The sequence below is a fragment of the Rattus rattus genome, chromosome 8 (assembly GCF_011064425.1).
Source record: "Rattus rattus isolate New Zealand chromosome 8, Rrattus_CSIRO_v1, whole genome shotgun sequence".
Taxonomy (NCBI): domain Eukaryota; kingdom Metazoa; phylum Chordata; class Mammalia; order Rodentia; family Muridae; genus Rattus; species Rattus rattus.
The window spans coordinates 97197091-97212828 of record NC_046161.1 but is presented as its reverse complement, the minus strand read 5'-3'; the positions used below and the strand labels follow the sequence as shown (position 1 = coordinate 97212828).

The 15738-nt window shown below is 46.9% G+C and overlaps 1 protein-coding gene across 1 annotated transcript in view; it reads left to right on the top strand.

Moving 5' to 3' along the window:
• Col6a5 (collagen type VI alpha 5 chain) overlaps window positions 1-15738 on the top strand; it is an 87487-nt gene that overhangs the window by 24576 nt on the left and 47173 nt on the right. The window contains exons 9-18 of the mRNA XM_032909864.1: window positions 1895-2235; window positions 2346-2427; window positions 5390-5532; window positions 7448-7540; window positions 9847-9900; window positions 12124-12195; window positions 12506-12532; window positions 12665-12709; window positions 12792-12845; window positions 14492-14554. Coding sequence (XP_032765755.1) covers window positions 1895-2235; window positions 2346-2427; window positions 5390-5532; window positions 7448-7540; window positions 9847-9900; window positions 12124-12195; window positions 12506-12532; window positions 12665-12709; window positions 12792-12845; window positions 14492-14554 — 974 coding nt within the window. The remainder of the gene's footprint in view (window positions 1-1894; window positions 2236-2345; window positions 2428-5389; window positions 5533-7447; window positions 7541-9846; window positions 9901-12123; window positions 12196-12505; window positions 12533-12664; window positions 12710-12791; window positions 12846-14491; window positions 14555-15738) is intronic.

The window sequence follows — 15738 nt, the reverse complement described above, 5'->3', positions numbered from 1 at the left end:
TAGAGGCTTCCTGTGCCCTTGTTTCCGAAGGTTGTATTATGGGCCGGCCCCTTGGGAATCCATTTAGGACAATGTGTGGTGAGAAGAGATATTGATCGTTGCTTCTCCCTGGAAGCTTCCGCTTAGTCAGTCTTCCTCAGTGGCAGGATTGGTACAGAGCATAAGGGGATGGGGTTGGCTGTGTCCTGTAGGCATCCCCATCCTCTCATTACAACCAGTTTCTCCTCCTTTCATACACGGAGCTCTGTGTCCTGTACAAGTCCTCCAGACAATGCTCTTCATCTGATCGAATGTAAGGAAAATGAATATTTACTGTTGAAACTGTTTCAGTATAGTTAAACTAGTAAAGGACTCGGTATGTGTGTGCTGTGTATGTGTGTATGTGTGTGTGTATATCTTTATATGTATGTATAGAGTGGGCTTTAAACTTTTTATTTTTATGGTTTTGCTTCTGTATATGGATGTTTTGCCTGCATGTATGTCTGTGGACCATATGCATGCAGTGATCTTAGGGTCTAGAAAAGGGCATCAGAAACTCTGGAACATGCCTGTATGCAGCTACCTTAAGGCTGCAGTGGCCCCCAAAGGTAAGAAGAGGGTGTCAGATCCCCTGGAACTGGAGTTCCAAATGGTTGTGAGCCAGCCTGTGAGTACTGGAAACACATTCTGGGTCCTCTGTAAGAGCAACAAGTGATCTTAATTACTGAGCCACCTGTCCAGCCCTGTTTTGTTTCCTTTGTAAGGCAGACATCTATGTGATTGTAACATAGTAAACATTTTAGTTGTCTTTAAGGATTACTTAGTCCACAGATACAAATGGTTGCAAAGGCCTCTTGCGTACTGTGGAGGAAGGGGCTTGGCCAAGTGTGAGGGCAACACACTGTAGGACAGTGTTCCGTCCCACAGAGGGGCCACTCTTCAGCGGCAGCTGGCAGTAGCCACAGGGCACTCGGGTTCTGTGCATTTGGGGCTGGGAGCTGGGAAGGCATCACAGCAGCAGGGGTTTCTCCCTCTGTGGAATTTGCGCATGGGCAGTAATCCTCCCTCCTGCTGTCTCTGGAGCCATGAGGCCTGAGTCCATTTCTCTGAGTGCTGCTTGGGTACTTGTGTGGAGGTAAGATGAAGGAGGAACTCTGGGGCTGGAATTAGGAAGCCAGAGTTCTTACTCAGGAGGAGTGCCACAATGTCCCCTATTCTGAGAAGGAGCAGCAGGCAAGGATAAGAGGAGGCGGGACATGCAGCTTGCTCATTCTGTCAAGCCAGGGAGAAGGTACTCAGTTGACTGCTGTAAGCACAGTGAGAGGATGGAGACGTTGCATTAGAGGTATAGATTTCAGGCTCTACTTTTAAAAATGGACCAAACAACATGGGGCCTCATTTACCACTGGCGACTGTCAGTGGGAGCTGGCAGCGGACAGGCATGTGGCCCCATCTGCTCTCCAGATAGTGGTCCTTACCCCCTGGCCATTTGACTTACCCACATTATCCACCTGGCCTTTGCAAAACTTGACATTTATGACTGCTAGAAATTGAATAATCTTGAGGACAGTTTAAAATATTAATATGTTATATTCATATGAATCAGAATATGTCCTCATTGAAAGCAGGAAAATTTATCCACTTACATAAAGCTAAAATTTGCATTGGAACTTGATACTATTTGCATTGAAACTTGTTACAATTTGCATTGAAACTTGTTACGTATAAATGGGGCCAGAGGAAGCGTTTGTGTTTTGTGTTGGTAGGATAGCCAGTATCTTCATTTTCTTGAGCATCCTCTGGGTACCGCACACCTCCTGGAGCATGACAAAATCATCTCTCCTATCTCCCAACCCCCTCCACAATCCTTGCTCCTGCTTGCTGACTAATCTAGCCTTGTTTCTTTGGTCTCCAGACTGCTTTGTGGATGTAGTGGTCGGGTTCGACATTTCCACTCACCGTCAGGGCCAGTCTTTGTTCCAGGGCCATCCCCGCTTGGAATCGTACCTCCCAGGCATCTTGGAGGACATCACCTCTATCAGAGGGGTGAGCTGTGGTGCAGGTGCAGACACACAGGTGAGCCTGGCCTTTAAGGTGAACAGTGAGCAAGAGTTCCCAGCCAAGTTCCAGATCTATCAGAAAGCAGCGTTCAACAGCTTGTTGCAAGTCACCGTCCGTGGACCAACTCATCTGAATGCACAGTTCTTACAGTCACTCTGGGATGTGTTTGAGGAAAGATCTTCATCCAGGGGCCAGGTATACAGCCTATCCCAAGTCTCTTCCCAAGTCTTCACCCTAAGTCTCTTCCTCTCTTCCCAGTTGTACCCCTGGCTTCTATCACCCCGTTTTCTTCCCTGTTTCTGTAGGTCCTGCTCATCTTCTCAGACGGTCTCCAGGGTGAAAGCATCACTTTGCTGGAACAGCAGTCAGACAGGCTCAGAGAAGCAGGTAAGGAGTTGAAAATGCACACAGTGAAGCTAGGAGTATGTGACCAGGTCTCTGCCCTATGTGCTTTAGATCTTGGGATCTCCTTAGCCATTTGTAGAAGGTACTGCTGGTGACATGTGTGATGTCCTTTGATTGGTTCCCATTTTTCTTCCCTTGATGCAATGCTACATATTTATATTTGTATCCTTCCTCACACATGTGCCCTTGATGAACCCCAGCTGCTTGGACTGAGGGCAGTTTGGTGGCAGGAAGCGGTTAAGGAAGGAGATGCTTATCTTGGATCACGTTTGGGGGGCGGGGTACAGTCCATCATGCTGGGGAAGGCATGGTGGAGGCAGCTTCATGGTGGCAGACGGCCCTGTGGTGGCAGTTGTTTGCTCATATCTCAGAGGAATAGGAAGCAGAGAACAGGGAATTCTGGAGGTCTGCTGGCTTTCTCTTTTTCTCCAGGACTCCAGTCAAGGGGGTGGAACTGCCTATATTGAGGTCAGGTCTTCTGCTCAACTAAAAACATTCTCATGGACATACCCAAGGCTGTGCCTCGTTAAAGCCCTTGGTGCTTGTTAAGTCAATCAGGTTGACAGTGAACGAAGAGTAGCCATTATAGGTGGGTTTAGACTAAGTCCCATCCCAGTGATTGTGGCGTTCAATGAGGTAGGCATACAGAAGTCTGGTGCTCTTGCCTCAAGTAGGTCAACTCTGGCACAGTTAATATTTCAGAGTCTTTCATGGTGCAGTTAAAGCTGAGACAATGAGATAAAACCCTGTTCATAGCTTTCTCTTTGCTGATCCCTCCCCCTCTCCTACCAACCACCATGCCCACATACTTGTTCACAGTTCACCCACTCAGATCAGGCTTCTAGACTGTCTGACCTAAGATGCCTTTCACTGTTTCTGGTTATCCCTGCAAAAGGTAGCAGTGTGGGCTAACACAAGCACTTCTTACCCTACATCTGTATCCACCAGCTTTGGCTGAGCCTGGGGTGAGATGGAGAGGCCATGAGGAAGCTATATCAAAAGGAAAAGTCCCTTAGCTGTCAAATAGGACACATCTTCTAAGACTGCCTTGAAAGAGCCCCAGACTGGCTTTGGGGATTCAGTTTTCCCAGACAACCTCCCTAGAGTCATGATGTTTCTTGCTTTATTGCTGGGTGGTGTCATCTGCCTTGCTTAGATCCCTTCAGCACAAGGCCCTTGGATTATGTAGCAATGTCCTTAATATGACACATGAGACTGCAGAATCTCACCTCTGTTCCTGCTCCAGCCCAAGCCCATCCCTCACACTCGATGTTCCAGCACAGAGAACTTTCCTTCAAGGTGGTCACAGTCTCCTTCCTTCCAGTCTCCGTTAGAGCTCCATTCTCCTCACCCCTCCATTCTCAGTCCTCTGTTGATCCATGTCTGGTTCTTCCCTTTGATCAACTTTTATTCATCCTCAGAGTAAGCTTAGCCAACACTTTCTCCAAGAGTCCTTCCACATCCCCTGAGACCGTCCTCCCATAGTTCCCTGAGACCGTCCTCCCATAGTTCCCTGAGACTGTCCTCCCATAGTTCCCTGAGACTGTCCTCCCATAGTTCCCTGAGACTGTCCTCCCATAGTTCCCTGAGACTGTCCTCCCATAGTTCCCTGAGACTGTCCTCCCATAGTTCCCTGAGACTGTCCTCCCATAGTTCCCTGAGACTGTCCTCTCATAGTTCCCTGAGACTGTCCTCCCATAGTTCCCTGAGACTGTCCTCCCATATTCCCTGAGACTGTCCTCCCATAGTTCCCTGAGACTGTCCTCCCATAGTTCCCTGAGACTGTCCTCCCATAGTTCCCTGAGACTGTCCTCCCATAGTTCCCTGAGACTGTCCTCCCATAGTTCCCTGAGACTGTCCTCCCATAGTTCCCTGAGACTGTCCTCCCATAGTTCCCTGAGACTGTCCTCCCATAGTTCCCTGAGACTGTCCTCCCATAGTCCCTGAGACTGTCCTCCCATAGTTCCCTGAGACTGTCCTCCCATAGTTCCCTGAGACTGTCCTCCCATAGTTCCCTGAGACTGTCCTCCCATAGTTCCCTGAGACTGTCCTCCCAGGTTCCCTGAGACTTCCCCCTCCCTATAGTTCCTGAGACTGTCCTCCCATATCCCCTGAGACTGTCCTCCCATAGTTCCCTGAGACTGTCCTCCCATAGTTCCCTGAGACTGTCCTCCCATAGTTCCCTGAGACTGTCCTCCCATATCCCCTGAGACTGTCCTCCCATAGTTCCCTGAGACTGTCCTCCCATAGTTCCCTGAGACTGTCCTCCCATAGTTCCCTGAGACTGTCCTCCCATATCCCCCAAGACTGTCACGAGTATCACCTCAAGCAAAGCTTTCATCGCTTGATACTCTCTCCCAGAGAACTCAGAATTTTCTGATTTTGTCCATCTTATCAATTAGTCCAGGAACACTGACATAGGAAGGAATGTGCCTGACCCACTCATCTTGTCTTCCTGGGACAATAATCAGCACACAACAGGCTCCTAAGAAGCAAGTGCTTGCTTAATGACAGAATGGATGAGTCGACAGGTAGTGGAGGAATTAATGAATCAGTGAATGAATGAATGAACTAATACTTTCATCTAAAATAGGAACCCTGGGCCCCTGGGGGATAACTGGTTTTAATAGGTATTCTAGAAAGTTCAGAACCCCTCCCCAAAGATAAACAATGCCCTTCTTAAAAATTACATTTGAATGTCCAAGAGTTGCATCAGAATTGGTGTGAGATATTGAATACCACTTTCTGCTGTTGCTTTTCAGTTGATTTATCAATATTTTCTCTTGGAATTTTTTTGGGGGGGTTCATGCTAAGTCAGAGAACAGAGTCTAACGCAATTTCAGACGTGCAGGTGAGTCTGCTGTTTACATGTTTCTGGTTCTTTGAATGCCATTTACTGAGTGGCTGAGCCCTTGGGTTTCACATGGTTCTCTTTACTAACTAGGACTTGATGCCCTGTTGGTGGTGTCCCTGAACACACTTGGTCACCATGAGTTTTCCAGCTTTGAATTTGGAAAAGGATTCGACTACAGGACCCAGCTGACCATTGGAATGATAGATCTGAGCAAGAAGCTCTCACAGTATCTGGTGAGTTGTCAGTCAGCTCAAGCGCCACAAGACCTGGGTTGGAATCTCAGTCTTTCCAGACCTGCTGTTGCTTGTGCTGTTAAGTTAGAGGCATGACATTTAGAATGTTAAAACATGCAAAAGTCCATAACATTGTATTTCCCCAGTGTTCTCAAGCAGCGCAATCGACACATCTTTGGTTATTAGTTTAAAAAAGCTTCTTATTAGCTACATTTGGGTTTTGTTATTATGGTAGAAATGCAATATTTCTCATCTCAACAATTTGAAGTATACAGTATATGGTTGTATCAGTTTCCTGTCTGTAGTTAGAAACAAAATAACTGGCAAAAGTAGTTAAGGCAGGAAGGGTTTGTTGGGGCTGGCAGTTGGAGAATAGAGCTGTCATGCTGGGGAAAGCCAGGCACCCAGAACCTTAGGCAGCTGGTCACACTGTGTCTACAGTCAGGAAGCCGAGTTGGGTGTTGCTGTAATTAGATTCCTCCTTTTTATCCAGTCTGTGGGATGGTGCTGCAGTCGCCCATGTCTAGTGTGGATTTCCTACCTTAATTAAACCTAATCTAGAAAAATCTCTCAGACAGGTCTAGAGGTTTGTTTCTATGGTGATTATAAGTGTTATCAAGTTTGACAACCAAGGCTGACCACTGCACTAGCTGATGTGCACACTGCTGTCCAATAGGCCTCTAGGAAATTTTCATTTTGCAAGACTGAAACCTGTAAATCCCCAACTAGCAGTATGGCCTCTTTCTATCCCCTCTCTACAGAGCCCAGCACCCTCACTCCACTTTCTGTTCCTAAAGTTTCCCTACTTAAGATCCCTTATATTGGCCTCAGGCACCATTTGTCTGCTTGTGAATGGCTTAGCGTACTGTCCTTGAGGCCTGGCCATGTTGTAGCACGTGATAGGATTCCCTTCTTTGCTGCATTTTATCCATTCTCCTGACACTGAGGTCACTTCCACCGCTTAGCAAAGGTGAGTGACACTGTGATGAACACACATGAGCAAACATCTCTTCAGGATCCTGTGCTCAGTTGCTTTGTGTGTGCACCCACAACTGGGATTATGGAATATGATAACTCTGTTTTTAGTGCTTCGAGGAACACATCTACTGATTTCCATGTTTCACAAGTTCTGATTTCTCCACATCTTCATGGACACTTGATGTGTTGTTTCTTCCCTTCCTCCTCTATTTCCTTCTCTCCTTCCTGTCATTTCCCATCGTCTACTCCCTCACTGAATCTTTTCTTGGAGAGTAACCATCCTACTAAGTATGAGGTAATGCAATATTAATGATTGTCTGCCTGCCTGCCTATCTATCTATCTATCTACCTACCCACTGACCTGCCTACCTACCTACATACCTATGGACTGAGTCTTGCCATGTGTCTCTGACTATCTTGGCCATGGAGACCAAGTCAGAATGCTCTTCTTGCCTCTGACACCCAACCACCATGCTACCTTAAGGTTTTGATTTGCACTCAAAACATAGTTTGTTTCCCCCCTTCCTCCTGTTGTCATATTACTGAATGAACGCTTAGGGTGTCAACAGTCCAACCAGCCCCTAATGTCATTAAGCAGCTCCCAATAATGTATACAATAGGAATTCCAGGAGATTGTCAAATGGGAATCAACATGTCTCAAGTTAACTTGGCGTGTGGCCGTGCAGATGCTCGGTACCCTTTCCGTTAACTGAGGTTGTTTTCTTGATGGGGACTCTGCCCACACCATTGGTTGGCCCGTTGCCCTCTGTACAGTTTAAGTCATGAAGCCCCCTTCTTGCTTATACTCCTCCCCCAAAGGCAGAACCTGGGTTTGTAGGTAGCTTATGATGTGTCTGAACGGGGTTCTTACATAAGAAGAGACCTGATGACCGTGGCTCATCTCACTTTGCTTTCTTTAACGTTCCTCTCTCTCTAGGGGACCATCGCAGAACGGGCTTGCTGCTGTACATTCTGTAAATGTACGGGGATTCCAGGACCTCATGGAACCCGGGGACCCCAAGCCTCGAAGGTGCCATTGGATTATGATTCTCTTTGCTCTAACATGCCTTGCTTTGTCGTGAGTGGGACTGAAACACAGTAGGTTGAATTTGCAACCTTTGCTCCATATAATGTAATTGCCTTGGGCATTTTCTGTAATTTTCCACAGTGTAGGAGTAGGATCAGAAGGGCTCATTCTAGACACTGACCCTGAGAATGACTCCCCCTTTCTCTTCCATATCTGTTTTGGGGGTTTGCAATTATACTTTCTAAATCCGCTTTAGACAATCTGAAAGTGTTAAAATAGTGGCGAGAGTTGTGGGTTTCCAACAGTAAATGAGACCGAGCTACAGAAAATAAAAGACCGGATTACAGAAGATCAATTACAGCAATAAAATGGGAAATGCAGCTTGACATTTTCAATGGAAGACTGTGTCAGTGCCAACAAATGAACCACGTTCATTAAAAAACATGAATGAATTTTTGCCTACATCATAATGACCACAGGAAGCAGAAAAGAGGAGGCAGGAGAATATATAGGCAGGGTTCCGTTTATTAAAGCGAGGCTGTCCTGGCTGGGAAGGCATGATTAAGCAGTGACATACCTTTAAAGTCCAGGAAGTATTTTCCTAAGTGTCAACAGTGCACCCCTGAGGTGGGATAGGGTAGTGGGTTCTGGGTGCTTATGTTGGGGTGGCCCTGTGTCTGGGACTGGCAATGTTCTAATTCTTGATGGTTGATGACTGCACGGATGTCACATATAATTATGGCACAAAACTCACTGTAACAATTAAGCTGTATTTATATTGTAGTCACTGCATATGCATCTTCAAATGGATGTTTAGGTATCATGGTCAAAGGACTTTTTGTGATAAAGGTATTTTCATTTTAACAATTTTGCCCTGCATTCCTCCCCGTCAGTTTTCAAAAAGACGTAAAGTATTTATTTTGTAAGGGGGGGGGGGCGTGACCATGAGGTGGTGCACCTGTGGAGGTCAGAGGACAAAGTGCAGTGACCTGGTCTCTCCTTCCTCCTGTGAGCTCTGGGGAGCAAACTCAGGTCACCAGCCTTGGCAGCAAGCATCTTTACCCACTGTGCCTTCTCCTCGGTCCGGAGCAGATCGACTGTAATACTTGCTGAGGGTCTCTGCTTTGTCTCTCGTGTTGAAGGATTGTTCATACAGAACGTTGTGCTGATTTGTGACTTTCCCCCCTCTTGCATGTCATTAGAGGGTAGGGAAGGCAAATCTCAGCAGATCTTTGTTACAAGTAAACGAAGCCACTAAACTGTGGCCCACACAGAAGTGACTTAGTTTAAAGATGGCCCTTACCGAAGCAGAAGAAAGTCAAATGAGCCCTTGATAGGTGTTTTTAATTTGTTAAGGATGGAGCTGGAGAGGTGGTCCAGGCACTTGCCAGAGTATCTGAGTTTAGTTCTCACACCCACATCAGGATGCTCCAAGGGCCCTCCTCTGAACTGCACATGCTCCTGCACCCATGTATTCATGTGTGAGCAGCATACACATACATATAGAAACACACAACACACACAAACACACAACATACACAAACACTCAACATGCACAACACACACACAAACATACCTATATACACAATACACACATATGTGCATAAACACGCATACACACACACACACACAAGCACACATGCATGCACGCATGCACACACATAGTCATATGGTTACTATTGCTGTGATGAAACACCACAATGAAAAGCAACTTGAGGAGAGAAGGCTTTTTTGGCGTATACTTTCATATTTCTGTCTACCACTGAGGTCAGGGCATAAATTCAAACAGGCAGGAACATGAAGGGGTGCTGCTTACCGGCTTGCTTCTCATGGCTTGCCCAGCCTCCTTTCTTATGAAACTTAGGACCACCAGCACCATCCAGATGGGCTGGGCCCTTCCCTATCAGTCACCAAAGAAGAAGACCCCCTCTAGTCTTGCCTACAGCCTGATCGTAAGGAGGCATTTTCTCAATTGAGGTTCCCTGCTCTTTGACAATTCTAGCTTGTGTCAAGTTGACATAAACCTGTCAGCACATACATATAAAATAATAAAAGCACGTTATGAAAAAGTGATGACCACAGATACAAGAGTGACCCCTTATCCATCACCAGTAGGGTCTCTTTCTGTAGAGAGGCGTCAGAGACGAGGCCAAGGCCAGATGCAGATGTTGGATTCTCTGCAACTCATGGCTTTATTGGCACAAAGCCCATTCGATGTTCAAGGGAGGGCCTCGCCTGGAATGCCTAATGACTTACTCCATGAATTTGAACTGACAGAGAATGGTTAAATGACCTCTCTTTCCTCCCAGGGTTCTTCAGGTCTGAAAGGCAGCAGAGGACACAGGGGAGAGGATGGAGACCCTGTAAGTCACCACTGCCCACCCCCCATGAACGTACACTTACTGATTTTCTTTATCTCGAAAAGCTTTATGGGGTAGAGGAGGGGTGTGTGTGTGTATGTGTGTGTGTGTGCTTTCTTTTTAAAATAGTGCTATGGAGGAAGGGGTTGCTTTGCCTCCCCTTCATTAACTTCAAGCTGTGGACAGGAGCAGCTCCCGAGTCAGGGACTGGATTGTTGTGTTTAGATCAATGCTGGGGGTCTGGAATTCTCTGGGTCTCTAAACAGGATGTAGCAGCTTATCTCTAAGGAGCTCCTCTTAGGCCCAGGGGCTGGAGCTCCTTCCACCACAGAGAGGAAGTGGGTGGGCAGGCGGTCCTCAAGAGCATGACTAACCGCTGCCCTGAGGATTAGAAGCCTCAGTATTTGACTCTAAAACCAGAGCTTTCCTTCACTTGGCCCGTCACTTTCCAGTGTGGAGGGACTGAAGCCCCTTGGGTGGCTTTGCATGGGAGTGCTCAGTTCATAATGTTTGTAATGTTTAAAAGCTCACACTCTGGAATGAGAATTCCAAGGACAGATCTATGAGTGAGACCTTGGCCAGGACATGTAGTTTTCTGATTATTTTTCTAGGACTCAAGGTCGGCCTAGCTTACTTTGAAAGCATCATTAAGGGAATATACTACCTGACTCATTTATACCCCAGTGGGGTCTCAACCCTGCCAGGCGTGCCTTTGTGTGTGCTGAGTTACCGCTCTGCCTTGCTGAGGACGCATAGTAGGGTGAAAGTTCAGGCCATGGGAAATCATGAACCCTGAGGTCCTCTCAGCCGCCCGTGACTGTGGGCAACACCTTGAGGGTTGTGTAGGGCCCGGTCAATCTTCAGAGTAAAGGAAGGAAGTTAGACAAAAGGAGGCCATGTAGAGTGTGTTTGTTTGTTTTTGTAAACTTAACTTAATCAAGGATATTCCTCACAGGCATACTCAGAAGATAATCTACAAAATCCCTCACGTGATGTAGACATGTGGTCTACATCAGTAGGTCTCCACATTCTAGTGGTTGTTTTCTCCAGGTAGTGCTTAACTCTGGCTTTTAGCTGTTTCTAAATATTTCCTGGGAAAATTAAGGTTAACGAGAAACATATTGACCTTGAATGTTCTTCCTGTGTGGATAATCTGACTTTGGACAGACCTAGGTTGTGAGGAATGGCCGTGTGTGTGCGTGTGTGTGTGTGTGTGTGTGTGTGTGTGTGTGTGTGGCGTGCGATGTCTGTGTGTGTGTGTGTGTGTGTGTGTGTGTGTGTGTGTGTGTGTGTGTGTGTGTGTGTGCGTGTGTGTGTGTGTGTGTGTGTGTGTGTGTGTGTGTGTGTGCCAGAGGTCGACCACAGCACAGGTGTTGTTTCTCAGAAGCAATCTACCTTATTTTATTTTACTTTATTCAGTTTTTTGAGATATGGTTTCTCTGTGCAGCCCTGGCTGTCCTTGAACTCACTCTGGAGACCAGGCTGACCTCAAACTCAGAGATTTGCCTGTCTTTGCCGCCTGTGTGCTGGGGTTAAACTTGTGCACCACCAGCACCTGGCCTGTACTTTATTATTATTATTATTTTAAGACAAAGCCTCTCATTGACATGGAGTTTGTGGATTTGGATAGTCCAGCCAGGAAAAAGAGCTGGGTTCTCTGACCCTTGTTTCCAGAGCTGAGATTAAACACACACCACCATTCTTGGATTCTTAAAAATGTAGCTTCTGAGATTAAACTCAGACACGTACTCTTACAGAGAAAAGCACATTCCCAAGTCCCCCAGCTCCAAGGACAGGCCCTTCTGCCTTTGTGCTCTGTTCTTGCCGTAATTTGTCTTCCCCTCTGTTTCCGATCAGCTCTAGTCCCGGGCACTGAACTGTTTTCCTATGGCAGCTGACTTCCCTAGGGTGGCATCAGGGCCCTGGGCATGATGTCACAGGATCACTGAGCCATTAGAACTGTGCCTAGGAGGCAAAGTGACTTCTGAGCCTTTGACTGCGCTGTCTGATGAGAGAGTAAAGCAACTGAGCTCGCTCACCATCAACCCATTTGTGACTCAGGAGGGAACCCTGAAGGCTGACAGGAACACATGTGAGGAGTTGGAGGACCGACCGCAGTGGGAATTGCTTTGTCTGAAGTTGGAGAGCTTGATGTTCCAAGAGCAAACTGCTGACAATTTCTGGCAAAAGTATAACTTTGGATATATGTTTGGATTCACTTCTTAGGGAAGACGAGGAGACACTGGGCTTCAAGGAGACAGAGGAGTCATGGGATGCCCGGGGACTCGAGGTCAAAAGGTAAGCTTCTGTGGGCTCAGCCTTCTCTCTCCCATGACAACTTCCTCTCTCTTCCCATTTTCTCTCTTGTTTTCTCTTTCCCATCTCTTCCTCCTCTCTCTGTGCGTGACATGTTAGTTCTTCTGTTTGTAGATGAGTTTTCCACATTCATCTAATTCCACTTGTAACCTTTATCTGGGTGTGTGAGGGCAGGAGTCATCAGAAAGCTAATGCGAGACAACACTCACACGGGGGACAGCCCCTTCTGGCTGCAGTTAGAGTCCCCATTCTGCCTCTGGCCCCGCAGTGACAGATGTTTTCTCTTTTGCAGGGAGTCAAAGGATTTTCGGGAGCGCAGGTACTGTATCTCCTTCTCAGGCAAGTTTGATCTCCTGTCTCGGATTAATTTCCTAGCAAGCACATGTCAGAAACCTTCTGACTGCTTCAGTAGGGTCGCCAGCGGTGCTGACTTCTGACTCTCGTCCCTCAGGGAGAACACGGAGAGGACGGGCTTGACGGACTGGACGGGGAAGAAGTGAGCCTCCTGTCTCTTCTTTTTTGAGTTATCATGAAGCCATTCTGAGGCTGATTGTTCTACATGTCTTATGTTTGTTTAGGGATTTTACGGACTTCGTGGGGGAAAAGGACAAAAAGGTGACCCTGGTTCTCAGGTAACTTTTCACTAATCAACTGGTCCCTGGTGACAGATCTGGCCTCGTTGGCTGCGCTGGCAGTTGGGGATAAAATTGACAGCAGACTTCCCACCATCTTAGTTACCTTTCTTCTGGCTATGACCAAATGCCTGGTACCATCCAGAAACCCCCAGGAAATGACTAAAGGGAGACAATGCATATTTTGGCTTACCATTCAAAGGTATACAGTCTATTTTGGTGGGGAAAAGCACGGTGGTTAGAAGGTCCTGGTACATGGATCTGACCAGGAAACAGAGAAGAGGGATGACCAATGCTTAGCCCTTTCTTCCTATTCCTATTTTATTTAACCAAGGACACCAGCCCATGGGGAGGTGGTGTCCCCAATCAGGGTGGGTCTTCCCTTCTCAGCTTAAACCTTTTGGGATTGGCTAGAACTCTCAGAGATACACCCAAAGGTATTCCTCAGTGTCCTGAACAACCACTTGGGGTCCTTTCTGAACTCAGTCAGCTCAGGGATGTGGATGTCAAGGTAGTTTTCTTGAAACCAGGAATGAACTGCAGTTAGCAAGGCATAGATGTAGAGGAGGAAGAACGTTCTAGACCAAGGGTAAGGAAGCACTTGAGGCCGGGATCCATTGGCAGTTGCTCTGCCTGGAAGGAACAGAGTTCAGGTGGAGGAAGATGAGTTTCAATAGGTTGTAAGGAGAGACTCAGACAGGTCCAGTGAGCCTTGAGGCTGTGTGCGCGTGCATGTATATGTGTGTATGCATACATGCGTGTGTGTTCATGCACGGAAGGATTTAAACAGGAAGCCATCAAATTTCTGTTTCAGAAATATTTGGAAGTTGTGCAGGGACTGCTGGGGTTGCTGTGGATATAAGGAAGGCTTAAGGGTGGGTCTGTAGTGACTGAGGTGAGGTGGGATGAAACGTTCAAACAAAGCAGTCACAAAAATAGGCACATGATATGCTAAGAGCATGCAGGGACCAGCCAGGGATGAGGCAATGGGCACGGTGGTGCAGGAAGCCACCCTCAGGTTATTCAGAGTGAAACGGCCTTAGTGCTGCTCCCTAGAAACCTCTGTTGGTCCACTGTGACCCTGGCTCAGGGACCAAGGCAGTGGGAAACAGGGAATTAGTCAAAATGCCTTCAGGGACCCTAGTGTGGGTACATTTCCCTGGAAAGTTGTTCGAAGTGACAGCAAAAAACCCCTGGTGAGGTTTCTTGTGGAGAACAGAAGTGCTTGCTAGGCAGCCCAACGAGGACAGCCAGTGCCCATATGTGACTTCCCAAATTTAAATGCGTTGAAATAAAAAATTCTACCTTTCTGTTTCACGAGCCACATTTCAAGGGCTGCATAGACAAAGATGGTGAGGGGAACGTGGAGTTTTCCCCACCCGCTGAAAGTCCCGTTGGACAACCCTGTGCTAGACCACGAGAAGGTTTCCTGTTTCTTAGCCTGACCATGGCTTAAACTTGAACTTGGGGACTCTAAGGGCACCTGGGGGAGGCAGGAAAGCATGACTTGTTTTATCTGCTCGGCTATCCTCTCCAGTGTACTGCTTGGCATTTAATGCCATTATAAAACCCACCTATAGGATAACACAGGTTCATTTTGTTTTGTCCTGTCTGTCTGTCCATCCATCTCCATTTGTCTTTTTCAGGGCCACCCAGGTTCCAGAGGCGCTCCTGGGGAAGATGGCGAGAAGGGCTTCCCAGGGGATCCCGTAAGTTACCAGATCCTACTTCACTCTGATTTTTATCCCAGCACAATTCAGCTCCCGTTCTCCTTAGTGATTTCCACTGACGTACAGGCAAGGGCTGGCCTTGGGAGCTGTGCCTGAAGAGTATTTGTTACCTAGGGGATTTTCACTTAGGGGGAAATCTATCCAAATCTGATATGGACTGATTTTATTTTAAAGGTGTAGAGCGGGGATCTAAAATTCCACTGCATTGAGTTCTCACGGTGTGTTGAGGCTTCCAACTTGCTATAGTGAAAACTTCCTTCGTTTTATTTGTCAGATAGAAATTGCAGCCCAGAGCTTGATTTATTCATGTTTTGCATGTCTGTTGGTTTAATGGCACTGGGACTCACACCCAGGTCCCTGTGCCTGCGTAGCAAGCACTGTACCACCAACCTACATCCCTAGTAAGATTCTCTCTTCAGACTCACATATAGGAGGCTTCAATCCACAGCTGAGGGCCTGGCTTGGCACTGTTTGGGCCAGTGCCTCAGTGAAGCCACACTGCAGGAAAGTTACAGCACAGCATGTACTCTTGGAGACATCGGTTGCCAAATCGCCCTCATCTGGAGCAGGCATTACTTTTAAGAGTTTCAAGTTGGAGATTTTTCTTAACGCTTCATCCATTGGCTTGAATTAGTCCTGCGGTTCTCAACCTTCCTAATGTTTCTGTCCTTTAATGCAGCTCCCCATGTTGTGCTGATCCCCAACCATAAAATCATTTTTGTTGCTACTTCATAACTGTAATTTTGCTACTGTTATGAGCTGTAATATAAATACATTTGGAGATGGAGGTTTGCCAAAGGGGTCATGACCGCCAGGTTGAGACTGATGAAGTCTACCTAACACTTAAATATTATACCTTTTTTTTAAAAAAAGAGTGTGGTGGTACAGCCCTGAATTCCAGCTGTGCAGGTCACTGATACAGGAGCATCTCAAGTTCAAGGCAGCTTGAACCTAGTGAGACCCCATCTCAAAAATATGTCAGTGACGAATTTTGCCTGATGTGTTCTAAGCCCTGGGTTTAATCCCATGCATCACACAAAGAAGAAAAAGTTGGGGGGGGATGAAGAAAGAGGAAAACAAAAAGATGGGGCACACACACCTGTACTCCTAGAACTCAAAAGGCTGAGGCAAGAGGATAGCCGTGAGTTCAAGGCCAGCCTGGG